General features: G+C 42.4%; 1 protein-coding gene across 1 annotated transcript in view; it reads left to right on the top strand.

The window, feature by feature from the left end:
- The first annotated feature begins 1,464 nt into the window (after nucleotides 1-1,464).
- Nucleotides 1,465-17,545, top strand: part of ptch2 (patched 2) — a 114,443-nt gene continuing 98,362 nt past the window's right edge. The window contains exons 1-2 of the mRNA XM_078408098.1: nucleotides 1,465-1,804; nucleotides 3,825-4,017. Coding sequence (XP_078264224.1) covers nucleotides 1,664-1,804; nucleotides 3,825-4,017 — 334 coding nt within the window. The 5' untranslated portion in view covers nucleotides 1,465-1,663. The remainder of the gene's footprint in view (nucleotides 1,805-3,824; nucleotides 4,018-17,545) is intronic.

Consider the following 17,545-nt stretch of genomic DNA (forward strand, 5'->3'; position numbering starts at 1 on the left):
TTTAAGGTAATGTTGGACACTAGTAATGTTAACATGTACACATGCTTTTGTGGAAGGAGGTAGTCAGGGTTTCCACAGGATTTTAGCCGCTTGGTAAACAACCTTCAGGGAAGGAAAAACATGCTGCAGCTGCCGACTGCAACGCAAACAACATTTACTGAAGTCAAACACAACGCGCACATTTATGTAAAAATATATATATTAGCGCACACCCGTGTAAGTCTAATTATAAAACCCCAAGTCAAAAATTCCGACCGCTTCCCCGCCTGGATTGAGAACCTTTAACACCGATTTTGTTTTTTAAAAAACTACCTATCCTTGCTGTATTTGTACAATTTGAAACCCGGGTTGGATCACAACATCGGGGAATAGTTCTTTTTAGTTATAACAGCGCCTCAAAAAACGAATGACATTTGCATATGCTATTTAATTGTTTTAATTATTGTTGCAATGCCTAACGTCGCCCCGAGTCCTGCTTAGTTTTTCCCCCCTTAACCCCCTCTCTCTCCGCGTTATCATCTTTTGTTTTATTCCATTCCTCCGGCGATACAATATTCAGCTCCCCAGCCTTGTAAATGTCTGGCCGCAGTTTTCACTGCACGTTTCCTTCATTCATTTTCGCACCACCTTATTAACGGCATTAGCAATGCCAGATTTCTGGAGAACATTTATTCAGATTTATTGCCCTTGGTTTATTTATGCAGTCTCCAGAATTCAACTGGGACCTCCCCTGCGTTTGTTGGGTTAAAGGGGCCCGGGTACCTCATGAGGCAATTCACGACGTTTTATATATACATACATACATACATACATAACCTAATATAAATACACATACACAGACTTATGTGTGGCTCTGTGTGTGTGTGCGTGTGTGAGAGAGGACGGGGACTGGCGTTCCCACTACTTTCATTTTTTTTAACTTTCGAAAACTCTAACAAACTTTATTTTGCCAGGACAAAGACCTTTATGTAAACACATATCTAAACTATATACAATCCTATTTAGCTGTCAGTTTCGTGTATCAGTTGGGGAAACTAGTTTTTTTTTTTAAACAGAAAATATTCACGAGCTTGGAAAGATCCGCGGAGATCTTGTGTGCAGATGTTTTTCGCTGCCTCCCATTGATGCTTCTACAACATGGGTGGTCTACCCACTTTGGTGAGCTGTTGCTTAGCAGCTAATAATAGTAGATGTTTGCTAAGTAATTTGCTTCTTCCTTAGCCAATGGGAATCCGGTCGAGAGGACTTTCCATCAACTCCTTTTGATGGGCTGGAGGCGGGTTTTTCTCTCCAAATGTTGGATGCCTGAGATCGGGGACAGAAGTTAAAGATTGAGCTGAAAGAGTCTTTTTTTTTTTCTCATTCCGTGGTGTTAGAAGGACGAGTAAAAAGGAGCGAGCGAGAGAGAGAGAGAGAGAGAGAGAGAGAGAGAGAGAGAGAGAGGGGGAAAGAGGGAAAGAGAGAGAGAGAGAGAGAAAAAAAACTACACGTGGATGTAGAGTCAAGATCCTCAAGGATTTCTGCGCGAAATGTTGGAATGGAAATATCAGGCTTTCGCTCAGGAAGAGACTAGGGACTCTCCAGCTGGTTTTCGTGTCACTTTGGGGGAATTATTGCTGTTGTTGTTGTTGAACCAAACGATCCGCGACTGGTTTCCAGCGACATGGCTTCGGTTTCTGACCTTGCCCGGAACGATGGAGCTTTGCCCCCGCGGTACAGCCACCGAGCCCCGGCCGTTTGCTTGGATCTGCAGCAGAGACCAAGTTACTGCCACGCTGCCTTCGCATTGAAGCAAATCTCCAAGGTGCAAAATATATATATTGTACTTGCTAACTCTCTCTCTCTCCCACCCCCCCCCCCCTTTCCCCCATGCAATAAGAGCCGCTGATAACACCAGGAAGTCGGCAGGACTCCTGGAAGTTGTTTTTGAAACTGCAGTATTAATAAGAGTAATATACCGAGCTGGGGGGGGGTGTATTTCTGAGGCAGACAGACGCGTGTTTAATGTTAGATTGTTTGTTTTCTCCTATTTAGAAACTGCACGTCTCCCAGCAAAAGAAAGAGAGCCTTCGGGTGTTTTGGAAGTAACTGTAATAAAAGTTGTCAATAATTTCAGAGAGTGCCTCCGCTCCAGAGCCTGGGAAAGAAAGATAGTTTTATTTGATCGAGCCATGTTTCCGTGTAACAACAGTCAGTCAGTGTAGGTTGTTGGTGGAGAGAGACCCAGTCTAGGGTCTGTGTGAGTGGGGTAATGTTTAGTGCGCGCAATCCGTCTGTGCCCACCTTTGTGTGTGGACCAGGGTGTTCGAGTGAGGAAATGTACACAGGTGTGTGTGTTTGTGTGTGTGTGTGTGCGCTTCTGTGCGCCTCAACACGCCGTTATCCTTGCGTTGTGCCACTTATGCGGGTCCAGGGAGCTTCTTATTTTAAGTCTGGCGCCGTGATCGCTGAACTTGTGGAAAGCATGGAAGACTGTCGGGATTTTTTTTTTAATTGATCTAAGTAGGAGGCAGCTTACTGGCAGAAATATGTGACAGCCTGCGTTGAATTTCTGGTTGGAAAGGGAGGGAGAGGCGAATGAATGGTCGATCGCTCTTGCGGAGTCGGTGGGGGGGGGTTGTAGAGAGGAAGGAGGTTGGCGGGTCTTGAGTGACCCTGATGAACATTTGACCAGAGTTGACGGGAAGGAGAAGCAACTGTACGCGAGACAAAATGCTCAGAAATGATGGGTGGAATGGGCAATAATAGGAATGGCAAGCCTGGTTGGGAGAAGTTGGAGCGAGGTGGCGGTGGGACCGAGCAGATGGCGAATACTGAGTGGCAAAGGATGCAGGAAAGGATCAAACATTGAAAAATGTGGGACCTGGCTCAAATTTAAGGCAGAGATATAACAACAGCAACATAAGGAGATGGAGGGGGAAGTGAGAATGGAGGAGAATTGTGGAATGGAAATAAATGGGAGATGGGAGATTGGAAAGGACACAGGAAGGGTAAAGGTGTTGTGAAAAATGTTGAAGGAGTAAATCTGAAAAAGAAATGGGAAAGAAAAGCAGAATGAGATAATGAAGGGAAAGAATTTTAAAAAGCCAAATGATGCATACGACATAAAGGTTAGAACTTTTCATCCACGTTAATGTGGGAGATTGATCCATGTTAGATCTTTTCAGCATCAATCTTACCGCCAAGAATTTTCAGCTTCATCGTTATCATTTTCTCTCCTGATTTACAAACCTTATTCTTTATTAATATTAACTGTTTCATTCTAGGTTTATTTTTTTCCGTTGCCACACTCGCATCAGTTGTCCATTTGGAAGCTTTCTTTCCTTGCTTCTGGTCCTCTCTTTTCCTTGTCTACACTGGTTTCTCCCCGTTATCCTATCATTGTCTTCGTTTTTCTGTTCCTCTCCTCCTGCTCTTTGTATTCTCTGCTTTTTTTCCCCTCAAAAATGCACAGATCCTCTTCACTGTTATTTCTTATGTTCTCTCCTTAGCTTTGCTCTCTCTTTCTTTCCATTTCCCCTACTTCTCTTCTCCCCTTGTCCCACCTCCCCTTTTCTTTGTCTATTTCATCTTTGCAGATGTAAACTTTGCTATTACCTTTTCTCTCCCACCTTAAATTAACATTTCCTCTCCCCTCTACCCACTTTCCCACTGCTTTTCTCTTGTCATCCTTCCATTATTTGTCTTCTATCATTCCACCCATTTCAGGTTCATCCAGTCTCATTGCCTGTCCATTGCCCTTCCAGCCACTTGTCCCATTTGAATGTTCTAGCTTTTCCCTCCCAAAATCTGCCTGGTCTAATGCTCTTGTCTTTTTGCCCTAGGGTAAGGCAGAAGGGCGCCGAGCTCCACTGTGGCTCCGAGCCCATTTCCAGGCCCTGCTCTTCAGGCTGGGCTGCAGCATCCAGCAGCACTGTGGCAAGTTCCTCTTCATTGGTCTCTTGGTCTTTGGAGCTTTTGCAGTTGGCCTGAGAGTTGCAAGCATTGAGACGGATATCGAGCAGCTTTGGGTGGAAGGTAAGAGTTAAAAATGGAGAACACACTAAGCAAAAATAAAACAAAGGTTAACGGAGATGGTTTTACTGCAAACCAGCTACTTTTAGTTTAGTTTAGAAATACAGCAAGGAAGCAGGCCCTTCGGCCCATCGAATCCACACCAAACTGCGATCATCCGTACACTAGTTGTATCTTACACATGAGGGACAATTTACAGGTCAATTAACCTACAAACCTGCACATCTTTGGAGTGTGGGGGGAAGCCGGAGCACCCGGAGAAAACCGACGTAGTCACAGGGAGAACGTACAAACTCCATACAAACAGCCCCCGTAGTCAGGATCGAACCCGTGTCTCTGGCGCTGTAAGGCAGCAACTTTACCACTGTGCCACTGACATTTAATTATAAATGCACAATCTTCATTATAATATTTCATCCATTTCTCTCACATCTTCCCACATTATCGTAGCCTCATTGAGGGCGGCACAGTGGCGCCGTGGTAGTATTGCTGTCTTACAGCGCCAGAGACCCGGGTTTGAACCAGACTATGGATGCTGTCTGTATGGAGTTTGCACGCTCTCCCTGTGACCACGTGGGTTTTCTCCGGCTGCTCCGGTTTCCTCCCATATTGGAAAGACATACAGGTTTGTAGGTTAATTGGCTTTGGTAAAATGCAAATTGTCCCTAGTGTGTACGATAGTGCAAGTGTATGGGGTGATCATTGGTCAGTTTGGACTCATTGGGCCAAAGGGCATGCTTCCGTGCTGTATCCCAAATGTCCAAAGCCTCTGCAAAGGATAATCTTTTTTAATGGAGATTGTAGTGGCAACTTCTGTCCTTCGCACTGAAGTCCCCTCCGCTTGCCACCACTTCACAGAGGGTGGAGTGATTGATCTCGGCACAAAACTAACGACAGAGAGATCTTAAAGATGTTGCAGTTTAGTTAGTCGTTTATTGAAGTAGTAATACAAACAGATCTGTATCTCTCCAAGCTTTTCTCTCGTTATAGGTCTGATAAGAACTATATCTCATCATGGCTTCTTCGTGTATAACTCCTCCCGTCTCTGCATCCCCAGATATACTTCTAATTCTGGCTCCTCCCAGTCCATTATGCCCATATATGTATGCATCTCACGATTACCCCCAAGTGTCCAAAAATAATACAGCAAAATACAAAATAATATAATATGCTAAACAGCTAGTACAAACACAAATGGCTCCTACAGGGATATCAGAATAACTGTATACATTGCTCCTCTTATTTTACTCATCCAGAGTTCATTGGTAGCTTGTTCCAAACCATGTCAATTCTTCAGAAGGGACATTAAATCAAGGTTCCATTCACCTTCTCAGATGAATACAGAAGATCCCTCAGCACCATCCAAGAACCTTTAGGGGATTGTTCTTTTTTTTCCTGTTTAATATTTATGTCACCATCAGCAAAACAAGATTATCCTGACCATTCTAATATTGTTCAAGGTACCTACTGTGCTCAAATTGGTTACCATGCTCCCTCTATGAAGTGCGTGGCTACACTCCATTAGTACTTAATTGGCTGTAAAATGTTTTAGATCAACCTAACTCCGTCTAAGGTTCAAAATTGCTGGAAATGTTTTGTCTGTTCTCTCTAACTTCATCTCCCTAACTGATCAGCTGTGATTGAATGATGGAGTAGACTCGATGGGCTGAATGGCCTCATTCTGCTCCTATGTCCTAGAGTCTGTTCTGGTGTCATTCCCATCATAGTGCCAGTTTCAATTGCACATATGTTGTATATGTAAAACCATCTACATTGACAAATGTATGCATTCAATCAGCTTCTCTGTCGCACTGTAAATATTGTCATGGAAATTGGCAGTGATTTTTATTTGCAGATATATTTTGCTGGTTGTCTATTAGAGGGCAGAACATTTTCTTTTTTTTGCATTGTGTTAGTTGAATTAAGACAAAGCCTTATTTCTGTTATTTGGGTTCGTAACAGAGATGTGTTGCAGACTAATGATTGCTCCTGGTTTTATATTTGAGTCAAGTGATTTCATTATTTTGAACGTGGAGCAGAGAATCCTTGAAATTAATATGCTCCATTGGTGAATTGTCATTCTCTTGGTTCCAGTTACTCCTTGCTTTTACACAGCATTGTTTAACATTTATAGGCTGCACAGTTGTCGAAGATTGCCCTGGATCAAGTACATATGGGAGAGAGGCAGGAAATTATAGGTTATCTAAAAATCTGAAGATGTAAGTTTTCAAGCCCCATTAAAAGCCTTTAACTGCAGATTCCATCTCTTGCCATTGCCACCGTTATTCCAGGCTGTGGGAGGACACCAGAGGGTGTCCTTGTTGCGACTGTGAAAACAAGGAGCAGACAGTGGATTACAATGGCCGGACACAGCGAGAATAGAACAGAACCGTCACAGCATGGAGGAGGCCTTTCAGTCCATCGTAAACATACTGGCTTCATGCACGTGATCCAATTAGTCTCATTCCTCTGCCCTCTCTCCACAGCATTCCTACAGATACTTATCCAGCTCCCTTTTGATCCCAACAGTTGAATCTTCCTCCACCCAAACCCCAGGCATTGCATCCCAATCCTGACCACTGTGTAAGGGAACCTCGGGCCACTTGTGGTTCTGTGGCCAGTCACCTTGATTCTGCATCCTTTGGCCCTTGACCTCCTCCACCAGTGGGAACAGCTTCTCCCTGCCTACTCTGCTTGTGCCCTTCATGATTTGAAATATATTTAGCTTAGTTTTGTTTAGAGATAGAGCATGGAAACTGGCCCTTCGGCCCACTGAAATGATTCCAACTATAAATCACCTGTAGACATTAGTTCTATGTTATCCCACTTTCTCACCCACTCCCTACACCTTAGGCAAAAATATACAGAGGCCAATTAACCTAAAAGCCTGTACATTTTTGGGATATGGGAGGAAACTGGAGCATCCAGTGGAAACCCGCGAGGTCACTGCGAGAACGGGCAAACTCCACACTGACAGCACCCGAGGTCAGGATGGAATCCAGATCTCAGGTGCTGTGAGGCAGCGGCTCTATCAGCTGCACCATTGTGCAACCTCCTCGCAGACACCCCTGATTCAACGAGAGCAATCCTGGCTTCTCCTTTCTATGCACATAAGAAAGTCCCTCTTTATTAAAAATAAATGTCAGGGTCCAGGCACTGTTGACAAAGTCAGCATTTATTGCCTACCCCAATTGTCCTTGAGAAGGTTGTTATGAGCTGCCTTCTTGAACCACTGCAGTAAGCACCTGAGGAAGGTACTTCCACAATGCGTTTGGTTAAGGAATTCCAACATTCAGAGATGTTGAAGGATGCTGATATGTTTCCAAATCAGGGTGCGATGTGACTTGGAGGCAAACTAGCTATGGTGAGGCTTTCATGTGCCTATTACCCATGTCCTTCTTGATGGAAGATTTGTTGCTTTAGGGGGTGTTGTCAAGCTAAAACTTGTCTACCTCCTATTACTCAGCTAATTTTCTATCAATACCACTACAATCCTTCTTACATCCTGCAATTACTATAGAAAATCTCTTGTGGACTCTCTCCGAAGCCATCATTAATTTCCCAAGGTGTGCTACCTTACTCCATTTTTGGATGTTGATTTAATTTTTTTCACGACTCTAAACCTAACTCTTATACTCTATGTTTGTTTATAAACCCCAGATCCAATATGGTTTTGAAACCACTTTCTCTGTCTACCCTGCCAATTTAAATGAACTGTACATATATATTCCCAGATTTCTATGTTCCTGTAACTCCAATTTATATTACTTCCTCTCACTCTTCCTACCAAAATGTATTGCAGTGTTGAATTTCATCTGCCTTCTACCCACCTATTCCACCAGCCTGATTATATCTTCTTGAAGTTAATTGCTATGCTCCTCACAGTTCGCTTTGCCTTTAACGTTTATCCCATTGGCAAACTTGGAAATTGTGTCCTCTATGCATAAGTCAAAATCATAAATGTATATTCAGGAAAATTTAGGGGCGGCAGTGGCGGTTGAGTTGCTGCCTTACAGCGCCAAAGTCCCGGGTTCAAGGTTCAATCTTGACAATGGGTGCTGTCTGTACGAAGTTTGTACGTTCTCCCAGTGACCACATGGGTTTTCTCTGGGTGCTCCAGTTTCCTCCCACACTCCAAAGACGTACAGGTTGTAAGTTAATTGGCTTGGGTAAAATTGTAAAATTATCTCTAGTGTGTAGGATAGTGTTGATGTATACAGTGATCACTGGTTGGCATGGACTCGGTGGGCCGAATGGTCTGTTTGCGCACTGTATGTCTAAAATCTAAAGTCTGAATTAAAAGCAATGGTTCTGGAGAACTCCACTTTACACTTTCCTTCAATCCAGAAAATAACCTTCACAACCTCACTGTTTTCTGTTATGGCACCAATTTTCCATTGGTGTTGCCATAGTATGACTTATTCCATATCTAATTTTGATGACAATCCTATTGTGTGGCATGTTATCAGATGTCTTTTGGAAATCCCTACATTCCACCTCAAACACATTTCCTTCATCAATCCTCTCTCTTACTCCATTATAAATTCTACCACCTTAGTTACAATTTGTCTGGTTTTCTCTGCTGGTTTTCTCTTGTCAAATTACACTGCCCCAAGTATCTTCTAACATTGTTCCTGATTATCGTTTCTGGAACTTGTACACTATTGAAGTTAAACCCACTGGTCTACAGATACCAAGCTTATCCTAACTCCCTCACAGTTCCAGCGATCCAGGTTCAATCCTGACCTCCAATACTTATCTATGTAGAGTTTGTACATTCTCTCTGTGACCGTCTTGAATTCCTTTGGATCCTCCCACATCCCAAAAAATGTGCAGGTTGGTGGAACTGGCCACTGTAAACTGCCCCGAGTGTGTAGGTGTGTGGTAGAATCTAGGCATCAGCTAGTGGATATGTGGGAAGGACAACTGATTGATTGTAGGATTGGTGTAAAAGTGGGTGTTGGATAGTTGGCAAGGCTCATGGGGACTGTATGCCTGCTGTGCTGTTCTCTGTTTGAAGAAATTCTAATTCTTAGGTGCTGACCTGAATCAATAGATTAATAATTAGAAGTGTCAAAATTATTATTACAGCTATGCTATTAATTAGTAGTTTTATCTCAGTTCATCTTGTACATTGTGTAGCAAAGTTGTTCGATTAGTGATAAGGTGGCACAATAACCATGCAATCCCAATGATAATATTGTACCTTAACAAATTTATTAAATGTGAATTTTAGTTTTAACAAAGTTTATTTTTTTTTAGCCTTGGAGCAATTTTAATTCAATTATTCACATGCTTAGCTTTTAGCACTCATTAAATGAGTTAAGAGTTCATGAAACTTAGGCGGCATACCGATGCAACAGTTAATCCAGCTGCTCCAGGGACCCTGGTTTGATCCTGGTTCTTAGTGCTTGCCAGAGTGCTGGGGCAGTATGGTGGCGCAGCGGTAGAATTGCTACCTTACAGCGCCAAAGTCCCAGGTTCGATCCTGACTACTGATGCTGCCTGAAGTGAGTTTGTACGTTCGCCCAATGGCCGAGTGGGTTTTCTCAGGGTGCTGCAGTTTCCCCCCACACTCCAAAGACGTACAGATTTTGTACATTAATTAACTTTGGTAAAAATAAATTGTAAATTATGTGCCCTAGTGTGTAGGATAGTGTGAGTGTACAGGGCGATCAGTGGTCAGCGCGGACTCATCGGTGTTGGCGCAGTGGGTGGGTTGAAGGGCCTGTTTCCAGGCTGAATCTCTGGAGTCTAATGTCTATATGAACTTTATATGTTCGTACTGTGACCACTGGTTACATTGAGATTCGTAGAGCTATACAGCATGGAACCAGGCCCTTCGAGCTAGTCTTCGTTGCCTGGTCTTGGCCCATATCTCTCCAAATCGTTCCTATCCATGCTCCAGTTTCCTCCCACATTCCAAACATGTGCTAGTTGGTAGGTTAATTGGCCAATGTAAATTACCCCTGGCGTAGGTGGGCTGGGAGTTTGAGATAGAATAGTTGTGGTGAGATAAATGGGGGTATGAGGTTGCTGTGGGCACTCAGAAGATCAAGGGAATTAAAGCACGCATAAGCCACAGGGAAATGAGGGGGAATGGGATTTCTCAGCTTGAAGCCGGCATGGAGTCGATGGGCTGAATGACCTCATAATAAAGTTGTAATAGGTATGAAAGTTTATCTGGAGTAACTTTTAAAAGATAGTCTATGTCTTTTTGACATTTTTAAGTGTTTTTCTGAAAAAATATTTTTGTTATTTGAAAATTAACAAACGCATGAATTTTCAAATAACTATAAGTTCAATTATTGACCTTAAAGGGTTAAGTCAGCTTTGAAGCAGCCATGTTCAAATTCTTATGTTTCCAAATGTGGTTTACAATAACATAGTCATCAACGGGTAGAAATGTAGCATAGCTTTAGACAGCAGTAGTGAGTGGTTTATTGCAGACTTCACTTGCAACCGTTTCAAGTTGTTATTACACAACTAATTTGTCTACTTTTAACTGTGACCCTACTTGTGTGTCCTTCGTCTGTCTCCTAACTGAGCTTTTGTTTCTATTTTTCCGGTCTCTCCTACACTGCTGTTTTTATTTTAGCAGTTGCATGCTAATTGCTACCTTTGCGTGCATTTTTATTAAAGCTGTCCCTGACTTTCTCCCTTCCCCTCCTATGTGTCGGAGCTTCCCATTACTCCCCCACCTCCCTCTCTGGTTCAGGCAGTTCAGGGCCATGTGTTCAATTGAGTTTTCACACTCCGACCCTTTTTAAACCTGCTGTCGACTCCCCACCATCCCCCCGAAAACGTTTCTGCAGTTTTGCTCCCGGGACCAGAAGTGGTGTGTATAATTTACGCCATTTTGAGCTATTAACCCTGCAAATAGTTAGTGTGTGTGTGTGTGTCCGTGCATGCATGTGTGTGTCTACGTGTACTGTGTGTGGTCCTAAACTATTCCTGGACTCCATTCAACAATAGAGGGAAATACTCTTACGAAACCTGAATGCCATTAAAGTTTACCCACCTGTTTGCACACAAGGTTTCCACAGCAGTTGGAAAAAGAAAAAAAGAAGAGTCTGATGCCTCTCCTGATTCTTTCATCTTACTTTTTTAGTTTTTTTTCTCTAGAAACAACACCATGGGGAAGAGCAGCTGTTCTTACTTTTATATTCTAAAGCACTGCATCTTTTTGCTTAATTAGCTGCATTTGGCCGACTGCACAACTTCCATTACTATAAGTTAACCCTTTGAGGAACACTGGTAGAATTATTCAAAAGTAACTTTAAAGTTTGGAAACAGGCCCTTCAGCCCATGCTGACCAAGATGCTGATCTAAACTAGTCCCGTTTGACCACGTTTGATCCATATTGCTCTTAACCTTTCCAAACCATGTACTTGTCCAAATGTATTTTAAATTTTGTTACTGTATCTACCTCAATTACTGATGAAGGCCAGTGCCAAAAGCCTTCTTCACACCCTGTCCATCCGTGACACCACAAGAACTGTGCTCTTGCACTCCTAGATTCCTCTGTTCTACAACGTTCCCCAGGGCCCTACGATTCGCTGTGAAAGTCCTATCCTGGTTTGTCTTCCAAAAATGCACTCCCTCACACTTATCTGAATTAAACTCCATGACCCACTTGGTCATGATCTTGCGATAATTTTTGATAACTTTCTTCTCTATCTATGATACCACCTATTTTATTGCCATTGCAAACTTAGTAACCATGCTATGTGCATTCTCATCCAAATCATTGATGACCAACCATAATGGGCCCAGAATGACCCCAAGTCATGGGTCTCCAGTCCAAGAAAACAACCTTCCACAAACACCCTCTGCTTCCTACCATCAACCCAATTAGGTATGCAATTAGCTGGCTCTCCCTGCATCCCATGAGATGTAACCTTCCAGAGGAGCCCATGTGGAATGATAGCAAAGGCCTTGCTGAAGTCTATATAGACTATGTCTCCCACCCTGCCCTCATCAACCTTCTTGGTTACTTAATCAAAAAACTCAAACAGATGTGTGAGACATGATCTGCCAGGCATAAATCCGTACTCAATATCCCTAATTAACCCCTGGAGTTCCTCAGAATCTCTGCATATGCATGAATATCTTTATTCCTTCAGAATCCCTCCAAATGCACATACATTTTATCCCTCGGAATCCACATGAAAATGCCGAGTAAAGGCTTGTCCTATTCATTTCTTTAATCTTTTCCCTCACCTCTTAACAATGTTGTGCATATAAAATTTCATTAGACAGCTTGCCTATGAACTTCCAATAACAAATTAACAGTTTGCTTTTATTTCCTACGCTCTGGTGCTTTGGAATTTTAAAAGTACCAGGCTGCTTCTGAACTATTTATCAGGAAGTCGTTTGATAAAGTTCTAAATGGTAATTCCTCTTTCAATTGAGATTTATGCCCTTGAAATGCCCAGCAAGTTACTTCCTTGCAGTTTCTCTTGGTGTCCTTCACTGTCACTGTCTCTCCTCCTGTGTTCAGCTATTGACAGTTTGCTGTGTAATTTATTTGATGAAAGAAAATAGTACATAGTACATCATGATTTAGTTTTATCACATATTACTTCCATGTATTTTATATTTGAATAGAGGTCTTGTATCATTTCAGCTTTTGTTGTTATCTTGAGGCTTGCCACGGTTTCTGTTCTGCTAAGTTTCTGATTGCCTTTGCATGTGCTCACTGTATATAGTCTGTTTATGTGGAACACAAGGAGAATTGGTGGCTGACACCAGGCTGCGGGTCAAATACATTTTGGAAGGGGCTAACACACAATGACAAAGAGTGATATAAATTGGAATAACACACATCGGGGATTTTTTTTTTCTCCTTAAACCACTGTATCCATGTAAAGATTTGAAACTGAGCTTCGGACCAACATGCATGCAAAATGTATGGCAGAGCTGATACTTTGCCTTGAAGAAGTCGAGGCTTGTGTTGGTGGGGCTACTTGCTCCAGCAGTCCCACATGGCTTGTTCAAAGGTTCCTATCTGAATTATGTTTAAGTGGTGCACCAGCCAGTTTCTCACAAATACTGCACTTTTCTGTTAAGCAGTGTTGAAAGGACCCTGGGCAAATCTTTGAGTTGATTACAATCTGTCTGGAAAGTAACCCGTAGTTTTTGTTGAATACGTGCCCAGGAGACCTCTGTGCATTGTGTGTTCTCTTGCAGCATTCACACTGCTGCACAATGTAAGGGTTTTTTTTTATTGAGGGCAAACATATTAAGAGAATGTTAAGGAAATCTCCTGTCACTTTGGATTCTATGCATTTTAGTTTCCAAGTATGTTAAATATTTTCAAAATATATGTGGCAACAGTTTTTAGAAAGACTAAATCCTATTTAAATTTTGCTTTAGTGTAGCTGTTTGATGCTCCGATGAATGATCCAATGAATTCTATGTTGAATAGGGGACAAAATATTGAGATAAAACATTAGGCAATGGTTTCAGCATAGATGTTACTTCTGTAGTTTTACTCTACAAATTGAGAGGGAGAAGGGAAAATCGGAAGTGTCAGTATTACAGTATAACAAAGGGGATTACAGAGGCATGAGGCAGGAGCTGGCCAGATTTGACTGGAAGGAGGCCCGAGCAGGGAAGATGTTGGAACAGCAATGGCAGGTATTCCTGGGAATAATGCAGAAGTTGCAGGATCAATTTATCCCAAAGAGGAGGAAAGATTCTAAGGGGAGTAAGAGGCACCCGTGGCTGACAAGGGAAGTCAAGGACAGCATAAAAATAAAAGCGAAGAAGTATAACATAGCAAAGAAGAGTGGGAAGCCAGAGGATTGGAACTCTTTTAAAGAGCAACAGAAAATAACTAAAAAGGCAATACAGGGAGAAAAGTTGAGGTACGAGGGTAAGCTAGCAAATAATATAAAGGAGGATAGTAAAAGCTTTTTTAGGTATGTGAAGAGGAAAAAAACAGTCAAGGCAAATATGGGTCCCTTGAAGACAGAAGCAGGGGGAACAAGGAAATGGCAGACGAGTTGAACCGGTACTTTGGATCTGTCTTCACTAAGGAAGATACAAACAATCTCCCAGATGTTCTAGTGGCCAGAGATCCTAGGGTGACAGAGGAACTGAAGGAGATTCACATTAGGCAGGTAATGGTGTTGGGTAGACTGATGGGACTGAAGGCTGATAAATCCCCAGGGCCTGATGGTCTGCATCCCAGGGTACTTAAGGAGGTGGCTCTAGAAATTGTGGACGCATTGGTGATCATTTTCCAATGTTCTATAGATTCAGGATCAGTTCCTGTGGATTGGAGGGTAGCTGATGTTATCCCACTTTTTAAGAAAGGAGGGAGAGAGAAAACGGGAAATTATAGACCAGTTAGTCTGACATCAGTGGTGGGGAAGATGCTGGAGTCAATTATAAAAGACAAAATTGTGGAGCATTTGGATAGCAGTAACAGGATCGTTCCGAGTCAGCATGGATTTACGATGGGGAAATCATGCTTGACTAATCTTCAGGAATTTATTGAGGATGTAACTAGGAAAATTGACAGGGGAGAGCCGGTGGATGTGGTGTACCTCGACTTTCGGAAAGCCTTCGACAAGGTCCCACACAGGAGATTAGTGGGTAAAATTAGAGCACATGGTATTGGGGGTAGGGTACTGACATGGATAGAAAATTGGTTGGCAGACAGAAAGCAAAGAATGGGGATAAATGGGTCCCTTTTAGAATGGCAGGCAGTGACTAGTGGGGTACCGCAAGGCTCGGTGCTGGGACCGCAGCTATTTACAATATACATTAATGACTTGGATGAAGGGATTAAAAGTACCATTAGCAAATTTGCAGATGATACAAAGCTGGATGGTAGTGTGAACTGAGGAAGATGCTATGAGGTTGCAGGGTGACTTGGACAGGTTGTGTGAGTGGGTGGATGCATGGCAGATGCATGGCAGATGCAGTTTAATGTGGATAAGTGTGAGGTTATCCACTTTGGTGGTAAGAATAGGAAGGCAGATTATTATCTGAATGGTGTCAAGTTAGGAAAAGGGGATGTACAACGAGATCTGGGTGTCCTAGTGCATCAGTCACTGAAAGGAAGCATGTAGGTACAGCAGGCAGTGAAGAAAGCCAATGGAATGTTGGCCTTCATAACAAGAGGAGTTGAGTATAGGAGCAAATAGGTCCTTCTTCAGTTGTACAGGGCCCTAGTGAGACTGCACCTGGAGTACTGTGTGCAGTTTTGGTCTCCAAATTTGAGGAAGGATATTCTTGCTATTGAGGGCGTGCAGCGTAGGTTTACTAGGTTAATTCCCGGAATGGCGGGACTGTCACATGTTGAAAGACTGGAGCGACTAGGCTTGTATACACTGGAATTTAGAAGGATGAGAGGGGACCTTATTGAAACATATAAGATTATTAAGGGGTTGGGCACGTTAGAGGCAGGAAACATGGGGGAGTCCAGAACCAGGAGCCACAGTTTAAGAATAAGGGGTAGGCCATTTAGAACAGAGATAAGGAAAAACTTTTTCAGTCAGAGAGTTGTAAATCTGTAGAATTCTCTGCCTCAGAAGGCAGTGGAGGCCAATTCTCTGAATGCTTTCAAGAGAGAGCTACCTAGAGCTCTTAAGGATAGCGGAGTCAGGGGGTACGGGGAGAAGGCAGGAACGGGGTACTGATTGCGAATGATCAGCCATGATCACATTGAATGGTGGTGCTGGCTCGAAGGGCCGAATGGCCTACTCCTGCACCTGTTGTCTATTGTCTATCGTTTGTCATGTTATTAAATCTATAAAATAGTGTTAAATAAAATAAAGTTATATTCAAGTGAAACAGTTAGCTGCAAGAAGAAAATGGCAACTAGTCACTTGAGCAATGAGTTGTATGACTTTGTTTTGGAGGTACAGTGTAATTCTTTGCAGAAGAACTCTGCGGAAAGTATTTTCATGACACCTTTTGGTGGAGCTTTCCATTTGCTAAAGGCCATTTCAAGGCAGCCAATAAGCATTTGTAACTATAATACAGGATTTGAACGGGTGTGTCATTTCAAAACACCATTCACCTTATAACAATGTTGGGTTATTGCACCAAAGCAAAACAGTGAAAATGAAAGCAGGACAAATCAAAGAGATTTCTTTTCGGGAAATATATTTTTCTTCAGAATGTGTTTGATAAATGCCCATGGCTAAACAATGCCTACTATTTATTTTCAGACTTGTCCATTTCTGTGTTATCCTTTTTACACTTTTGACAAATCGATAAGCTGCAATGATAGGCCATTATTGGTAAAGGTCCACCCTATCCTGTACATTAGAATAGCAGAAATGAGGCTATCCAACAGATCCAAGATGAGCTGCAAATTGGGATGAGCTACATGTCACAATTCAGCATCAACCTTAGAGACATTCCTAATGCCTTTTGACAGGTTCTTCCTAATTGGTTTCAACTAAACGTTCGCACACAAGCATATGCGACTTTGTGAAAAGAAAGCTCAATAGTTCAGTCTCTTAATTGGTCAACTAACCCTTTGGTTCCCTTCCTTGGTTCTAGAATAGCCATGCTCTTTTGTTATTTTAATGTGAATAAAATATTTTCAAAGTATTCAGGTGCCCAACATGTTCTACAAAACGTTTCCAGTTCGCCAATTGAACTGTAATAATAGTCCTGCCAGCGGTGTCTGTACATTCATTCGATTTTATCCCAAACTGTTTCCATGAATGAGGGAAACAATTAGATATCCTTTCTTAGAGGAGTGAAGTAAAACAACAGGCGCATTTGATTGCAATTTGATTAAATTCCTAATTGTTTTGCAGTCAATTTCATGAATAAAGGCCATCAGCGCATTTTCTCTCGTTTTAGCGCCTCTGGGAGAGGTGAACCTGATCGCTTTTCAGGGGGAGAGAGGAACTTTTGTCAGAAGTTCCCGAACTGCATCTCTCCTCAGAGGCAGTGGAGGTGAGAATGAGGGTACATGCCCGATTAGGAGCGAGTAAGCCATTAAAAAAAATCTAAAAAGCTTTTGTTGTTGAGAGCTTATAATAAAAATAGACAGCAGTGAAAGGTGTAGTAGTCCTTGCTTTTATTATTCAGTGCATCAAATGTTTCTTTGAATCAGTCAGGTTCAGGATTCAGGATACCTTTATTTGTCATCCAAAAAACAAGTTTTTTGGACGAGATTTCGTCACCCACAGTCCAACAATAAGAGCAATAAAATAAGCAAATTACACAACCCCAACCAACGCAAAACACACAAAAAAAGAAACATCCATCACAGTGAGTCTCCTCCAGTCCCCTCCTCACTGTGATGGAAGGTGTATTGGTGTCAGATCTCCTGGCGACCCATCCAGCTTATCGGAATGTTTGTCCGCATTGGATGTATTATTCCTGAAAGATGGGAGACCATGTCATCAAAATCGCCCGTAGTTCATTGTCAAATCGACATTGTCATGCAAAAAGATAACAAGCAGGAGAGTGCGGAAATCACAAAGAATACAGTTCTCTCCTGTCGTGGCTTTGCAGACTTTGTATTGAGTATTTGACGTACGTGCTATGGGAA

This window comes from Rhinoraja longicauda, chromosome 11 (assembly GCF_053455715.1).
Source record: "Rhinoraja longicauda isolate Sanriku21f chromosome 11, sRhiLon1.1, whole genome shotgun sequence".
Taxonomy (NCBI): Eukaryota; Metazoa; Chordata; class Chondrichthyes; order Rajiformes; family Arhynchobatidae; genus Rhinoraja; species Rhinoraja longicauda.